The sequence below is a fragment of the Aristolochia californica genome, unplaced genomic scaffold, assembly GCF_029961685.1.
Source record: "Aristolochia californica isolate CCGP_79_NKW_82.1479 unplaced genomic scaffold, dmAriCali1.0.hap1 SCAF_12, whole genome shotgun sequence".
NCBI lineage: Eukaryota > Viridiplantae > Streptophyta > Magnoliopsida > Piperales > Aristolochiaceae > Aristolochia > Aristolochia californica.
This window is the reverse complement of record NW_027181793.1, coordinates 30,632,066-30,648,455: the sequence shown is the minus strand read 5'-3', so window position 1 is coordinate 30,648,455 and position 16,390 is coordinate 30,632,066. Positions and strand designations below refer to the sequence as shown.

Sequence of the window (16,390 nt, the reverse complement as noted above, 5' to 3'; positions counted from 1 at the left end):
TGTATGCGATGTGCTTTGTGTGCTAAGCCTTGTGTCTTCTAAAGTGCTTCTCTATTGCACCTAATCATTAAAAAATAAACAGGATTTATAGGTTCCATTAATTGTATTATGTGATTGAACAAGACTAAGCATACATTCATTGGCGAGTATCGTGAATCTACATCACCAATGGAATTTGTTCGTTCGTTTCCCGATCGAAAGGAAAAAAACACTGCTTTTATCTGAGCACGTAGACTAGCCGAAGAGATATCATAATTTGGAGGCAGAATGCTTAATTTGGGTCATCAACTGCCTTCGCATGATTTTCCCGGCGGCTGACCTCGGGATGACATTTATGAAACTCACCTTCTTCACCTTCTTGAAAGGTGCTACCTGAAATTTGCAAATTTTTCTACTGTTAGCAATCCGTTTAAATGAAGCAGACATTGACAGAGTAAGCAAAATTAAATTTCAGAATTAGCTTCTATGACCTGGTTTGCAACAAATTGAATCACTTGCTTCTCCGTCAGTTGAGAATCAGCTGCTCTCACCACAAACGCGACTGGTATTTGTCCCACGTCCTCAGCTTCCTCTCTGCAATTTTCCATACATTGCAGATAATCGAGTGAGTACAGGAGCATTGAGATGAATAAGAAACAGAATAAGCAAGCGGAGAGGAAGAAACGCACGGTACAACTGCAGCATCGAGTATGTGGGGGTGGGTAACGAGCAAAGCTTCCAACTCGGCCGGTGCAACCTGGTAGCCGTTGTGCTTGATCAGTTCCTTGATCCGATCAACAATATACAGAAACCCGTGTTCATCAAAGTAACCCAGATCGCCCGTTCTAAGCCAGCCCTCCGAATCAATGGCACCGGCCGTCGCCTCCTCGTTTCCGTGATAACACTTCATCACCGTCCCACTCCTCAGCCATAATTCCCCTTTGCGCCCCGGCGGCATTGCCACTCCGCTGTCCTCTTCCACCACCTTCGCCTCGAACCCCGGGAACAACACCCCTACCGACGACGGCCGTGCTCGGGAGTCCTTGGCTGACACGAAGAACGTTGCCGCCCCACTCGTCTCGGTTAATCCATACCCTTGCCGCAGCTGAATCCATGGAAACTTGGCCCTGAAGCCATCCGCCACTTCTTTACCAAGAGGCGCAGCGCCGCTACCCACCCGCCTCAAAGACGACAGATTGTACTGCGCGGTGTCTTTCTTGACGAGCGCGAGGATAACCGGCGGCACAGAAGGAAGGTTGGTGACACCGTACTTTTGCACGGCCTCCAGCATGGCGTCGAAGTCGAACCGCTGCATGGTGACGACGGTCGCACCTGTAGTGAAAAGACCGAGGGCGAAGAACGCCAGGCCATAAATATGGAACATCGGCAGGAACGCCAGGAACACGTCACCCGGCGCCACAAGAGTCTCCGTCTCCGCCGTCCATCTGAGGAGATTGACGATCGCAATGAGATTACCATGCGTTAGCACGCAGCCTTTGTTCACGCCAGTAGTTCCGGACGAGTACAGCACAGCTGCGGGGTCAGATTGCCGAATCTTCGGCACTGGCGCATCCAACGGTTCGCCTCCCTCGATCATCTCCTCGATCGAGATCCAACGTTTGTCATCATCGTGAGGGTGGCGGTGTGTGAGAACAACCGGTACGTCGATGGAAAGGAGCTTGTCATGCAGATCCGGCGAGCAAACAATAAGCTTGGCGGCGGAGTCCCGAACCTGCTTGGCAATTTCTGCGGAGGTGTAGAGAGGGTTAGCAGTGGTAAGGACGGCCCCGACGGAAAGCACGGCGAGGCAGGTCGGCGGATAGAGGTAAGAGTTGGCAGCGAGGAGGAGGACCACGTCGCCCTTTCGCAGACCAAGACCATGGTGAAGAGCGGCAGCGAGGGAGAGAACAGATCGGCGGAGGTCGGCGTAGGTGAGGCGGCGGCCAACGGCGGAGTCGACGAGCGCAAGTTTGGAGTGAGCATGATCGGGGTGAGGGAAGTGAGACAAGACGAAATTAGTGGTGTGAAGATGGAGATCGTTGGGATGACGGTGGTGGGGCGCGAGGTGGAGAAGAGAACGGTAGACCCCACTGCGATGACAGTATCCGCTTCTCGGATCGCTTCTTTGCCGTTGGGAGGATTCTTCTTCTGGGTTCCACACGTCCTGGCTCGCCATCCTCTCTCTCTCTCTCTCTCTCTCTCTCTCTCTCTCTCTCTCTCTCTCTCTCTCTCTCTCTTCAAACTTGGGAGAATTCAGATAGAAATGAAGAGACTGAATGGATTTTAGAGAAGTGAGACTAAGAATCCTGAAGTGGTATATTCTAATTACTAATCAATCAATTGCCGTCCCCTTTGCATGTTTAGTTGTCTTTTAGAGGTTGGAGATGCAAACGAGGGGGATTCAGGGCGATATGGCCGAGTCATGTTGGCATTTTGTTCTTCTTGATGGAAAATATGGAAGATCAAGCTAATGCAAGAACAATACGGTCAAAAATTTTTAAAAAATCTCGCAGTTTAGAGGAGTTTAGATCAATGAAATCATACATAATAAGAAGCCTTCTTTCTTATTTCTTATTTCTGGCATCTGGCCAACTCCATGACAGGAATTCTGGAGTTCTAAGACATCAAGCTGAGTTTAGCCGTGTAAAATCCATCTTCAACCCCCGGTTACCCCCAGCAGAGTTGCCAACTTCATTCAGGAAGCATATTTGAATCCACATTTCTCATTTAATGCTATCATAGATTGATGTAGCCGCCATCAAATTTGAGACAGGTGCATGACGGCCGTTACTATCTCAATTGGATTATGTTAGGGACTATGGGCTGGAGCCAGCAATCCACTGCCAGACACCCCGTGACCCCTGAGCGTCCTGAGATCCACCACCAACGAACTCCTCTGATGTGGACTTCTGTTGCCGAAGCACCTGAAGCTCGTGCTCTATTGAGTTTAAAGATTCCAGTCGAGTGCGAAATTCTGAAATTTGTGCCTGAAAATAAATGTTTGATAACTTCATTCGGCACCTAAAACTCAAGTTAAACAAACAGATGTATGACACCATGCTTAGTAAAAGCACCTCAAGTTTGTAGCATCTTGATATCTCAGCAGCTAGCTGACCTTGAACCGAGAGAAGCTCCTTCAAAAATGTCATAATTCAGCCGAAAGACCTTTAGCAATCAATAGTAACATTTTTCCTTTTTTAGTTTGCAATAATAGTAACATACCTTTGTTAATTCAGTGTGAGTATTGTTCACCTCGTCAATATATCCCTTTAACCTGGAATTTTCTATCCTTACTTCACTGAGGTCGGACTCCAGCTGTTGTTTTTCAGCTTTAAGGGCATCACTCGCATCTACTTTAAAGACGGTAGCAGACTTCTCATTCACAAAATCCAAACTCTTTAAAGCAGATGTTGACATGGCATAGGCAGCTGTGACAGAAGCTGCTGCAGCTGCTGCTGCTGGTGACTGAAAGATCTTAGGGCGTGATGGTTCTCTTGGTTTAGGTTTCAAAACAAACACCTGGGCAGAAGCAATGAATGGCATCAATGTCCCCACAGATGCATTTGAATGGCAGTATTGAATGAACTTGGGATGATATAAGAAATATTAGCATGAAGCTTCAGAAACTTGTAAAGGATATATACATATCAGTCATCACAAGTTTTCAGCAAGCATTCAGGGTGAGAAAACTATCTAAAATGGACAAAATCATGAACAATGGTATACACAGCATTTTTTATTTTATTTTTATTGATCACAGTATACAGGTTACAACCATGAAACTGCTATCTTCCATCCATGTCAAATTTCAGGCAGAATTTCTTAGTCAAGTTGTATTTACCAGATACCTCATTGTTGTAGTTTCCATTGTAGCCTCCAAATGCAACTAGAAACTTCTCATCATTGACTGTAGCAGAACATAGACTAAGGCCCTATGAGACATAAAGACTTACGTTAACAATTTGAAGAACACATGAAGCATCAGATATTCCTGACTCTCTTGCCATGAAAATCAATGGTGTTAAGTACTCTCAAAAGGAAGAGAGAGATAGAATCATTTTCAACCAGAATTTGAAAACTGTCGTCGAAAAGAATGAACTTTGAAACAGTTCTAAAGTAACCAACCTCACTTGCAAGTGGATTCCGTCCCTGTACACTAGTCACCTCGGACCAAGCAAGTTTTGACATATTTAAGACGAGAGTATCCAGTGCAGCTGTGTACAAAATATCCATCCTCCCCATCATACTGAAACTTAGACTAATATAGTGAAATGTGAAATAGTATAACTTTCAAACATACCACTTCTGTTGTCACCACCACCAACTATGTACCAGTTCTTTTCTATTATAGCACCTGCATGACCAGCTCTAGCAGTCACAACTTCACCCTGAATTTGCGGCTGGGACCATTCCATCTGTGATAAAATGATGTGGAAGAGTTAAGCAAGACAATTTCGATGGTTGAGAACAAATAGGTCTTAAAAGATCTATTAGAATGTAAGAAGTGTAGTTTAGGTAACTTTACTCGTATAAGTCCTCTCTCTTTTAGTGTCACCTAGTTTTAGTCATGAGATAGGTTAGGCACCTTATTATCCAATTAAGTAAAGTTTTATGGGTTTTATTGGCTGATGGGAACATTTCTGTGCTCTCATGTAATTTACTATTTTAAGTAAATATAAAAAATTACCCTTTTTTTTCCTTTTCTTTTTTTAAATAGTGCTGAGTTATATTAAAAGGTTTAAATGAGCAAGATTACAAGGAGGAGGAACCTTTCCAAACAATGAGAGATTACTGGAATGTTCTAAATTTTGCAAGCCTATCAGCCAAAGAATTGGTTGATCTAGGAATGTGATTCCATGTCCAAGTAATTGAGGTTACAATATCTGCAATAGAAGAAATAATTGGCCAATGCCGCCAAGGGAGGGAGGCTGAACAGGAGCACCAACTGATGACCACTTTAGAGTCTCCCTCAATCAGCATAAAAAGTTACCCTTCTTACATTCTAATAAGATCATTTAACCACTTGTTTAATAAGCTTGAGCCATGTTCCAATTATTCATGCAAAAGCACAGCCACTGGGGTGTGTCTGTAATTATTATTGTAAATCATGAGGGAGTGACTCGGTGAATTAAGTAAAGATTTTGCAGAACAAAACTGAACAATCCACAGGGCTCAATGTCATTTTATAGAGAGCAACAATTCCTATCTTTACAAGTTGAAGGAATTCCCTTTCCATCTTTGTCATGAAGCTCAGTTTCCAACTCTATGAGGAGCTTCACAGAAATTTAAGAATCTACATAAGTAATATTGCATGTCATTCCCATCACATTACTTAGAAAACTTTTTTTGCTTTTTATGACAATGAGTAGAGAGGATTCATTAGAAAGAGCTCCCAAGAGAGAGAGTATAAAAATGGGAATTACATGGATTTGAAAAACTACGAACAAACATTAGAAAAGGAAAGAGGTGCACACATCGGGATGTTGCTGGGTGACCCCTTTCCTACCCAGTGCAAGCACTATACTATTAGCACTCCTAGGAATGAGCAACCAAGAGGCAACGAGACCACTATACATGTCCTCAATTTCATAGTACATAAAAAACAACCCTGTTGAATTTAAACAAACCCAACAGGCATTTGATACTACCCGCCAAATTAATGACAGCAGTTTAGTCACTCTCAACAATGAGGGGTATGGTGAATCTTCTTGTAAGGATTTAAAGGACCTTCAGGAGAGCACTTAACTGTGCCCCTGTTGCATCACACGAACCATAAGGAGCAGAGTAAAACAAGAAGGATATTACCTGCAGAGGTATTAAACTTGGAAAACTACTGAAAAACAGTAAGAAAACTTCTATATATAATTTCTCTGACTATGCCCTTCATTATGATTTAAAAACTTATGAAACTCTATCATTTAGTTATTTAAAAAATGTCATCATCGCTAGACTTAAGAAAGGGATGAAAGGGAGAAATGCTTATTTCAATGGCAATAAACACTTACTGTCTGCAAATCAAGCACATGTAGGTCATTGAAACAGGTAGAATGAGAAGAACCACCAAAAACTAGAAGGTAACGTTCAGCATTTACTGCAGCTACATGATCAAATCGTGGTGCTGGAGGAGTTTGCCTAGATAAATAAAAGATAAGAAGCTAAAACCCCAGTGGAATTGAAAAAAATATCTGGAAGACTTTTAAAGAATATATGTCGTCACAAAATAATAGAAGATTAGAGAGATACCAACATTGTTTTGACTTCACTCCATGTCATGGTATCTAGATCAAGTACATGAAGGTCATTAAATAGTTGTCTGAGCTTCCCTTCCCCTCCAAGCATTATCAACTTAGAGCCAACAACAGTTGCAGATTGCCCTCCCCGAGCTACCTGAGATGAAACAGATAATTGAATGCATTTTTCATATGATGAAACTATTAAAAGAATATTAATTTAACAATAACTGGGTTGTCATATAAAGAATTTTTGGCTTGTAATCAAATTTTGAGGGCATTAGAGAAGAAATAAATAGAGATCTGCAATTACCGGAACTTTTCCAGAAGTCTCCACCACATTGCAATTGTGAGTTTCCGTGTCAATGAACCGAACTACAAGCAACTCAATTACAAAAGTATGAGAAAAAATTATGCAGATACAAAATAAAAAGTTTAAAAGACTCAAAACACAGAAGAACCATCCTACAATTTACCACCTGAGCGTTTAAGTTCAAAGAAACCGTACTTTTTGTCTCATCAAGTCTATGGACATGTGCCATATAGTGGTTCCAAATCCACCACCCAAGCATCCACGTAATTACATTTGCATAATCATACGCAGTTCCAGTTTTTTAGAATGTGCCCGACCTTTACTCTAGAGTGTGAAGCTGTTGATTGTGATCACATGTTGGTACATTTTTTATCAATGGTGAACTCTTGTGCTGGAGCGTCCAGCCATAATTGTCACATGCCACATAGGCTCCAGTGGAGGTCTCAATCAAAAGGGTTTTGTCAAATGCCTAACCTGTGGCTAGAAAAGCAAGAGAGAAAGAAAAAAGAGACCATGAAATCTGAGGCTAGAAGCTTTGAAGAACTGACCAGTTACAAAATCAGATGGCTCCTTCAAATGCCCGGCTATAAGTAGTAGTTTGTTACCCCACTTAACCTATGCATAGAATAAAGAACTAGGTTATCAGCCAACAAAAAGTACATGGAACTAATATAAAAGCAGAAGCAAGAAAAAAAAAGTGGTATTAAGTTTATTTACCAAACTGTGGCCTGAAGAAGCAGGTACAACTTCCTGTGTGCCATCATCCATCCGCTTGTCATGATTTCCAGTGAAATGTGGTTTCACCACAGACCACGTGAAAGCTCTCAGATCAAAAACCTACGCACAACACCCAATTGCTGTTTACATCCAGATAAAAAACACAGAGAAGTGGAAATACCAAGCTGACCTGAATATCAGAAAGATGTCGACCATTACGGCTTCCCCCTGTGACGTAAAGCTTCCCATCAACCACTTCTGCTGCATGCTACAACATTTAGGAGAAAAGATTGTTCTGATCACGCACCCAATACCATTATACTAAAGGAAACAATATAAAAACAATGTAGCATAGAAAAGAGGAACCAAAACAAAAAGACATAAATGTGATGCATATTATTTCACAGCTGTCACATTTATCAATGTAAAGGGCGGCATAAATTACCTTATAGCGAGCCGATGGACGAAAACCAGATACAGGAACTGTGAACCACTCATCATATGCTGTTACCAAATGCTGCAGGTTGGTATGTGCCTCTTTCTCAACCTTATCAGTACCCATATCAGTTGCTACTGATCCAAACTCAATCAATCAGATAACAAGGATATTTCAAAAGAGAAAGATCAGAATATATTGATTTTAAAATTAAAAAAAGAAATCTAAAGGGAAGCATGACTCATAAGTCACACCAATCTGCAGTAGAGAAAGCTAATGAAAAAAATTGCATTTACATGAATATGAAGTCAAACCCTAAAAGACATCAAAAACAACATAGAGGAGGTGCCAAGGCAATTTATTTATTAAAAGTAAAGAAAACCCATCAAATTTTTGACAGCCATTAAATAAATTTGCCAGTTTTCAATAATAACCTTTAAATAAATTTCCCACACAATCTTCAAGAAATTGTTATTTTGACTAAAATTTTCTACAGACTCAATACTTGGCTTAACTTGTGTGTGTATAGGCAGAACAGTAAGCTGTTAAAATCTGTTGAATACTGCATGGCTATTCAATTACTTAAAAGCTAAGGCCTTCATGTGGGAGAAGGAGATCACCAAAAAATCACACATGCCACAAAAAAAAAGGAAATCTCAGAGCACACTCATTTTTCTCTTGAACTGCACAATCAGTTCAACCACAGTTTCAACCATAAATACAAAAATCCAATGAAAACTTGTAATGGAAGTCTCCACAGTATGTGTAATGTCATAACTATGGTAGTATCAGACTCCATTATGTCAAGGATAACCATCAGCTGAATACATCATCAGTTGAAGTTGAAGTATAATTAAATGAAGTCAAAATCTGGTAGTAAGGGAGGATTTTCTAGACCCAAAGATACTGGCTTTGACCCACAGCATGATATATGTAAGGCTAGACTATGCAGCCCTATCTGTTCAGGCAGCCCAAATGTGTTCAGAAAATCTGTCATAGGACTGAAGTAAGACACCATGAATGGATTCAAACAAGCAACAGCAGTGTGCCCCTGTCCATGGCATCAAGCTGTAGCCTAAGCATTTCACCACTCTGGTTTCTGAAGGGGGGTCCTTATTTTCAACAAATATGACTCTTCAATCGTGATCAGCTGAATGAATGTACTCATCCCTTTGAGGCTTGAGCATCTCTTTGATGAGAAATTAGGCAGTTGTAGCTCTTTGGTAATTTCTTAGATGCAATCCTTAAGGGAAGCTAACAGTATGAATGACTCTTTAGCTAAAGAGAGGACAACTCTCTTCTCCTTATTCCTGAGGCTTGAGACTCCCCCTCTCCCTCCCCAATGTATTATCCTGTTCAGTTAATAAAAGATTGCAGCCTTTACAAAACTAAAAATTCACTTATATTTAGAAGAAAAATGAAAGAAGTTAGCACTGGCAATAAGATCCAGCTGTACCTCAAGTAGTTGTACATGAACTGCAGCTGCACAAGCACAAGAGTCAGGCAAAATGCATCTACATGTTTGTAAGTAGATGAATCATTATTAATGTGCCTGCATTAGTAAAAACCCTCCGGGGTGTAGGTAAGGCCATGCTTTGGGGTGATTAGTAAAAGTAGACTTATTTAACTCATGAAAATTTTTGAACTTCAAAGAAGTCTATTAGAGGCAAAGTCGGGGTTTGTGTTGGTTGGTTGTACAACAAGTTGCCACCTCTAGCCTATCTGTAATCATTCCTATAAGCCATCCACATCCATCACAGCCGCCAAAATAGCGCTCTAAGGACCAAAATAGTGGAGAAAAGACAAGCTGACTATGCAACAACTTTGTGCACAGGGTGTAACCAATTCACTATCTGGAAATGTTTACTAGAGTTGTTAAGGCTTTCCCTTACCACACATCTGAGAAGAAGCCATGTTTGTATCTCATAAGCACAGGTCTCCCAAAACTAATAACATTAAACGTTCACCCAATCAACGGACAAAAATGCCTTCTAATGGAAAGTCCAAGATGATAACGATCTCGCACCCCTATTATAGTTGGCTTTGCCTCCATATTTCTCAACAGAGACGGATGCTGTAAGGAAAAATGGAAGAACGTATAGAACCTACCAGCCATCAATCACGACCAACAGAATACATTTTAACTAATCAAACCACGGATTCAATGTGTTGTAACTTTATCCAATGGCTTGAATGCACGGCCATCTTGCCATGTTATATCAGAGCAGAAGAAAATGGGTAGATTGATAATTTAACTAATAAAGGACAGATATTGATTTTTTAATAGATCACATGGCTTTCTTGTCACTAAATTAAAATCAAAGAAGCCTAACAGGCATATAAATTAATTAATTTTAGACGAAGAACATCGTATTTTAGAGTTACTCTTGACTTTGCCATCTCTTAATAAATCCATTTTCAGGGACCAAATCTTTCGGAAGTTCATTTCGTCTTTATGCAAATCATGAATTCTAGTCGAATTACAGATGCACTAAATTGGAAACAGCGTGTGGAGGAGTACAATCACTATTTCGATTTTTTTCATATCTGCGCCACAACAGCAAACCACCAAATCTGAAACATGATTAACTCAAAAGACAGAGAAAAGATTGCATGATCTTGTCCAGAAGAGAGGCAAATGTGGAGTGAATAGCTTTCTGAAAATAATGCAGGTAACTAGTCAGGATCAGATTTTAATATCAACACTACTGACCCGAGAAGCAAATCTGAGTAATTAGTGATCGCTCGAAGTAGATCACAGCCGCAGATCGGAAAGCAAGACGCCGTCCACCTTTTTGAGTCTGAGCAAGCAAAATTTAACGAAACAAGGTAACGTGCCAAAAGGAACTTCCCTTAGAAATCGTAGCTGACCAGTTACAGTGGCAGGGTTTTCAATTTCTCCAGCACAATTAGACGTATTTTGCTGATTTCTGTGTAAAGGCAGGCGGCGACGGGCTTTGGCTGCGGATTAGCAGCATTGGCAGAGAAGCCCTTGATTAATCGATCTAGAGTAAAAACTGGAAGAGAGGAAGAGACTCCTAACGACCAATTCGAAAGAGAAGCACCACAAAGTCTACCAGTTTCAAATGGAAAACTTACAGGCTACAGGCAGATCCCCGAGGGCCACCGTAATTCTCAGAATTAGAAACGGTTCATGCATCCTCGAATGTTCTCATGATTTCTGCTTCTGCCACGTACAAGATCAACCGTGCGCGACCTGAACAGGCTGGAGGGCCTTTAAAATGGGCTTAATCCCATTCAAAATGTGGGCTCACCTTAAGCCCATAATGGTTCTTCCGATCCATCACTGAATAAACCTAAAGCACGAAACATCCTGGGAGTTCATAGCTGTTGTTTGAACTTTCTTCGCGACCATCTTTCTGCAGGTCAGATCTCCCATTCGTCGTGGGTTTCAATCATTTCTTTCTTCTCTCGCTTTCTTTCTCGGCCACTCCGAGCAACTCTTTGACGGAATTGGCTCCGAAATTGCAGAATCTGTGAAGCAGGCACGTCTATTTTTCAGTTCCTCCGTTTCTATCGTTTTATTTGTCCATCTTTTAGGTTTAGTTCATGTTCCGTATTTCCTTTTTGTTTGTCTGGATTTAGTTTTAATGTTTGCCATTAATGTCGTTCCTTGTTCTTTTCCTTTGTTTTTGTGTTGGCCTCTCTCTCATTTACGCTATTCTTTTTGCCTTTATTATCATATTTTAGTGCTGGTGCACAATTGTTTTGGACATCTTGTTCTTTTGTGACCTGTTTCAGCTTTTTCTTGCGACCGTTTTACTTTCTTTTCTCTTGCAATTTCTTGTCGCTTTTGATTCGCCTGCCCGTTTCTGGCATTTATTTAATTTTAGTTCGTAATTGCGCGTTATGTATTTCATATTTTCATCTCTTCCCTTTTTCAATTTCATTTTCATCCGTCTTCTTATGTTATTAGGCCATGTTATACGTGCACAATGTCTTACTGCTTTTGATTCCCGTGTCGTTTCTGGGCTTTATTGAATTTCGGTTCGAAATTGCCCGTTTATGTATTTTATCTCGTCCTTTTTGCAATGTCATTTTCATCTTTCTTAATTTTCTTCATTATATGTGCCCTGATCTACATTTTAGAGTACTACAAACAAATGGGAAAACTAAGGAATTGTTTGAGATAGTTCAGTCATGTCTGATGGAGAATGGCCAATGAGAAGGCTTTGTAACGTGAATTTGTTGGACCTGCAAGAAATTGGTAAGAGAGAAAATTACAGGGAGTAGAGTGGCTGTGAAAGACTTGAAGAAGGCTGTAATATTCATTTCAAACAGAAGCTGTAATAATATTCACTCAAACTTGTCTAAAACTTTTAGATTAGGTCCACAGTCTTTTTAATTATTTAAGTGAATTGATATAATGAATTCTCTCTTGGGTTTAGTGGAGTCATCCTCCGCCTTTCTGTTCGTCTTGGGCTTTTCTAGTTAACACTGTTTAATAATGTTTATTGGACTTCTAAATAACATTCCATCTCTGCTTTGCTTCTCGACATTGATAGAAGCATTGATAACTGGAGTTGTTGAATTCTGGAAATAGAACTAGTTTCATGAAGAAAAAATATCAATAAGTTATTTGCCTTCTAAGTTAAAAATCAAATAATTTTACAGCTTTTAACTACAATAAATACCCACTTGATGATGAGCTCATCCTTAGAGAATTGAGGTGAACATAATCTTGCAGCAGTTTATAATCGCTTGCATCTCTGTGCGTCGAATTTTCAGGTACCATTTTAATTTGAATCTGCAGAGTATTGCTGTGAACGGACAAACATTGCCCATTGATTCAGCAGTTCTTGCGACTACTGGCAGTAGCTGTAGGGGAACTAGTATTGATTCTGGAACAACTTTGGCTTACCTTGCAGAAGAAACTATTGATCATTATCTTACTGCCTGTCTGATACTTGAAGCCTCTGCTATGCTTGAACTCATTTGTCAAAATGTCTGTGTGTATTTTGTAAGTATATCTAGTTTTGTCCAAATTGAATGAACAGATGCGAATCACTGCTTCTTCCTTTTTGCTAATTCCTTCTTATCAACCGCTCTCCCAATCAACTATATTTCTTAAAACAAATGTAATTTGAACAAACCATATGCTATGCTGTTTTTGCATCTTAACTTGGTAAAGACGGATGAAGTTGATAATACTTGTACAGGAAACAGGAAAAAAAAAAGCCAATTTATTCTATGATTGATGCAGCATGCCTTGAGATATCTCACAAGTTAATGGGCCCAGCAAGAACTTTCCGAGGCAGTTCTTGAAGAAACACAAGCTAAGATTACGAAAATGAACTAATGATTAGTTCAGTAGAATCAATCGATCTCGTCGTCTTCGTCTACCATTATCTCTTTCTGAGAGTAAAACAGAATCCCCAAAAATGGGAAAGCCGAGGTGATTTAAAAGGCCTTTTGCGTTATCAAAGACTGCTAAAACAGATATTTTTTCTCTCCCAGTAATGGTAAGCTTTCTGCGCAAATTTGTCTTAATTACTTCCTAACGGGTAGTGAGATAACTTCCTTAAATATATAATAGAGTTGATCTCCTTCAATTAGAAATTAAATATGGGTTGCTTTGAAGGAATTCAATCTGGGTCGAGTTATCTCGATAGTGTTGATGGGGAAGAATAACAGACAATTATTTAAAAAAGAAACTTTCACTCCACGAAAGCTTAGAATCGTTTAAAAAGTGCACATAAGACCTAAAACAAGAATTCCTTGCAAAAAACTGTAATACATGCCTAACACATCTTTCTCCTTATACCATAAATCGAACAACTGTGAGACAAACATTACAACCCTGTGAGTTCTGGTGGAGAGATTAAGGGTATTCTAATTACATATATGAAATCTCTTACACCACTTGCTTTCTTCAGAAGAACCGATCGCTTCCATCACCTATATTTTGAGATTGCTTCTAAGATGTTTTTATTATTAATATTTCACTATTTTTTACATTCTAATCTTTGTATTATTATTTTTAATAAATTATTATTTTATACTATTTATTTATTAATTTTAATATTATTGTCATAAGTAATTGATGGCTTGTTTTTCCTTAAATGAGAATAGTTAATAATATTTCATCTAGGATTGAATTTTAATAATAATATGTTTTAATTATTTTTACTTTCCAATTAATTTACTTATTTTCATTCTTTTTATTTAATATTTTATTTTTGTATCAATGATATTACTTTTTACTTCCAGATGTCTAATGTAACATGTTTTAAATTTTTATATTTAAGTTGTTACCAAATTTTTAATTTTTACATTTAAAAAATAGTTATTAATTTATTTTTATACTATTTATTTAAAATTTTAATATTCTAATTTTAATATTTTGTAATCATTTTTAAATAAATGTTTAATAATTTTATGTCAATGAGTGACTATTTCTAACCATTTTATAATTTATTCAATGTTATTATATTTTTTATTGTTTATAAAATCATTATCATAAATAGTTTTATTATGTCATAAATCATTACCAACAAATAAGATATTAATAAACTAAAATAATTTTTTTAAAAAAATATTTTTAAAATTAGAAAATATCTTAAATCATAATGAAAAGTGTTAATAAGAATAGAAGAAGATTTTTTTATTTATTAATATGTAAATTTTATATTTTATTAAAATAAATAGAAGGTAATAATAAAACATGTACCAACAAATAAGATTTTTAAAAAAAATTTTAAAAAATTGAAATTAAAAAACATCTTAAATCAATAATATAAGGTATTAATTAGATCAGAAGAAGATTTTTTAATAATTAATATATAAATATTATTTTTATTAAATAAATAGAAGTTAATAAAACATGTACCAACAAATAAGAATAATTTTGATAAAATATTTTTAAAATTGGAAAATATCTTAAATAAATATTGAAATGTGTTAATTAGATTAGAAGAAGATTTCTTAATAATTAGTATATAATTTTTATATTCTATTATAATAAATAGAAGGTAATAAAGCATGTACAAACAAAAAATATTTTTTTAATTAGAAAATGTCTTAAATCAATAATAAAATGTGTTAATTAGAATAGAAGAATATTTGTTAATAATTTATATTTAATATTTATATTTTTAAAATAATAAATAGAAGTTAATAAAACTTGATCCAACAAATAATATTTTAAAAAAATAAAATAATATTTTATAAAGTATTTTTAAATTAGAAAATATATTAAATCAGTAACATGAGATCAATATTTTCTTGGGTTCCGCTTTATCATGACGGCAATAACAGATTCTTTCTGCTCCCAGTTCTGGTTAGTTTCCTGAAATTGTTTCGCTCCTTTTAGAGGTAGAAAGATTACCCAAAACATGAGATCCATTAACGCCACTCCTGCCCCCTTCCCTGTTATAAATAGGAGGAAAACCTCCCCCACTCGTATCTCAATTCTCTGTCGTCACTTTCTCTTCTTCAGGAGACATAGCAGAGATTTGGAATTTGTAATGGAGAAAAGAAGTGCTCTCCTCGCCTCTCTTCTTTTTGGCCTTCTCGTCTCTGGTGAGGATCTTCTGTTATCAATCTTCTACTTTTTAACGAATGGATCTCAGATTAGCTTACTACCCTGTGAGCGAAGACTTGTTTTCAATCTTGTCTCGGTCGAGTCGCTTTCCATGCTCACAACCGGCCGGCAGGCATTGTCCTTCCCGTTGTCTTTCCCAGCTCTTCTTAGAAACATCCATGCTCATTAGGCGTAGATTATGAAGGAGATGTGATGTGTGAGACAAGTTGGCTGATGGCCTGAACGAAACTCTCAAACAATCATTTCTCAGAAGAGAAAGATTTCCATCTGCTCTGCCTCGGACTGCTCTAATGGAAATAATTAGCTATCAACAATTGAATAGATTTGGAAGTTTTGGATTTCTAATGGAAATGATTTCTGGGTTTGGTATTTTATTCCAGGTGCTTATTCGAGAACATTCACCTTCGTCAACAAGTGTGCTTACGAAGTGTGGGCGGGGACGCAGGCCAGCGCCGGCTCACCAGCACTCACGGAGACTGGATTCCAACTCGACCAAGGAGCTTCCGTCTCCTTGGAAGCCCCATCCCACTGGTCAGGCCGCTTCTGGGGGCGAACCGGTTGCGCAGCAGATGCCACCGGTCAGTTCAAATGTAAAACCGGCGACTGTGGTTCTAACAAAGTCGCTTGCAACGGCGCAGGCGCGATTCCCCCGGCGACTCTCATCGAGTTCACCCTCGACGGAGGCGGTGGCCAAGATTTCTACGACACAAGCCTTGTGGACGGCTACAACGTGCCCTTCTCGGTGAACCCACAGGGCGGTAGCGGAAGCTGCGGTGTGAGTGCCTGCGGTGCAAATATCAACGCGGCGTGCCCGCCGGAATTGAAGGTGACAGATGAAGGTGGCGCCATCATTGCTTGCAAGAGCGCCTGTGAGGCGTTTAACACCGACGAGTACTGCTGCAGAGGAGCTTTCGGTGGTCCAGACACATGCAATCCCAACAAATACTCGACTGTGTTCAAGCAAGCCTGCCCTACGGCTTACAGCTACGCTTACGATGACAAGACGAGCACTTTTACGTGCAAAGCTCCTGCTTACATTCTCACCTTCTGCCCCTGAAAACGATCATCATCAATGGCGTCCTTCAGATTTTTTCTTCAACCTTAATATATTGTAATCGATCCCGATAATGAAGAAAGCATAGATATTTGCG

At 38.8% G+C, this 16,390-nt stretch overlaps 3 protein-coding genes across 6 annotated transcripts; 1 reads left to right on the top strand and 2 right to left on the bottom strand.

The window, feature by feature from the left end:
• Nucleotides 1-249: 249 nt before the first annotated feature.
• On the bottom strand, nt 250-2,155 carry LOC137945223 (4-coumarate--CoA ligase-like 7). The gene is made up of 3 exons (XM_068790999.1): nt 669-2,155; nt 471-573; nt 250-372 (listed from the first exon to the last, which is right to left on the bottom strand). The coding sequence occupies exons 1-3, from the start codon at nt 2,153-2,155 to the stop codon at nt 250-252; spliced, it is 1,713 nt and encodes a 570-aa protein (XP_068647100.1).
• A 369-nt stretch (nt 2,156-2,524) lies between these two features.
• LOC137946112 (acyl-CoA-binding domain-containing protein 4) lies at nt 2,525-10,854 on the bottom strand. Of its 4 annotated transcripts, none has more exons than XM_068792293.1 (15): nt 10,775-10,846; nt 10,389-10,692; nt 7,685-7,812; nt 7,430-7,507; nt 7,240-7,359; nt 7,071-7,137; nt 6,523-6,584; nt 6,227-6,366; nt 5,985-6,111; nt 4,280-4,394; nt 4,105-4,193; nt 3,828-3,911; nt 3,202-3,498; nt 3,054-3,113; nt 2,525-2,966 (listed from the first exon to the last, which is right to left on the bottom strand). In XM_068792293.1, the coding sequence occupies exons 3-15, from the start codon at nt 7,799-7,801 to the stop codon at nt 2,796-2,798; spliced, it is 1,527 nt and encodes a 508-aa protein (XP_068648394.1). In that variant the 5' UTR covers nt 7,802-7,812; nt 10,389-10,692; nt 10,775-10,846; the 3' UTR covers nt 2,525-2,795. The 4 variants fall into 4 exon arrangements, with proteins under 4 accessions (XP_068648394.1, XP_068648396.1, XP_068648393.1 ...); XM_068792295.1 differs by having other exon boundaries at nt 10,389-10,636; nt 10,775-10,825; XM_068792292.1 differs by having other exon boundaries at nt 10,389-10,854.
• A 4,266-nt stretch (nt 10,855-15,120) lies between these two features.
• On the top strand, nt 15,121-16,390 carry LOC137945390 (thaumatin-like protein 1b). The gene is made up of 2 exons (XM_068791262.1): nt 15,121-15,217; nt 15,620-16,390. The coding sequence occupies exons 1-2, from the start codon at nt 15,163-15,165 to the stop codon at nt 16,294-16,296; spliced, it is 732 nt and encodes a 243-aa protein (XP_068647363.1). The 5' UTR covers nt 15,121-15,162; the 3' UTR covers nt 16,297-16,390.

Coding starts and splice junctions, on each gene's coding strand:
- LOC137945390 (XM_068791262.1), top strand. CDS start 15,163: ATGGAGAAAAGAAGTGCTCTCCTCGCCTCTCTTCTTTTTGGCCTTCTC. Junction 15,218..15,619: donor TTTTGGCCTTCTCGTCTCTG/GTGAGGATCTTC, acceptor ATTTTATTCCAG/GTGCTTATTCGAGAACATTC.
- LOC137945223 (XM_068790999.1), bottom strand. CDS start 2,155: ATGGCGAGCCAGGACGTGTGGAACCCAGAAGAAGAATCCTCCCAACGG. Junction 574..668: donor CTCGATGCTGCAGTTGTACC/GTGCGTTTCTTC, acceptor GGAAAATTGCAG/AGAGGAAGCTGAGGACGTGG. Junction 373..470: donor TTCAATTTGTTGCAAACCAG/GTCATAGAAGCT, acceptor TGCAAATTTCAG/GTAGCACCTTTCAAGAAGGT.
- LOC137946112 (XM_068792292.1), bottom strand. CDS start 7,801: ATGGGTACTGATAAGGTTGAGAAAGAGGCACATACCAACCTGCAGCAT. Junction 6,112..6,226: donor TGGAGTGAAGTCAAAACAAT/GTTGGTATCTCT, acceptor TTATTTATCTAG/GCAAACTCCTCCAGCACCAC. Junction 2,967..3,053: donor CAAGATGCTACAAACTTGAG/GTGCTTTTACTA, acceptor ATTTATTTTCAG/GCACAAATTTCAGAATTTCG.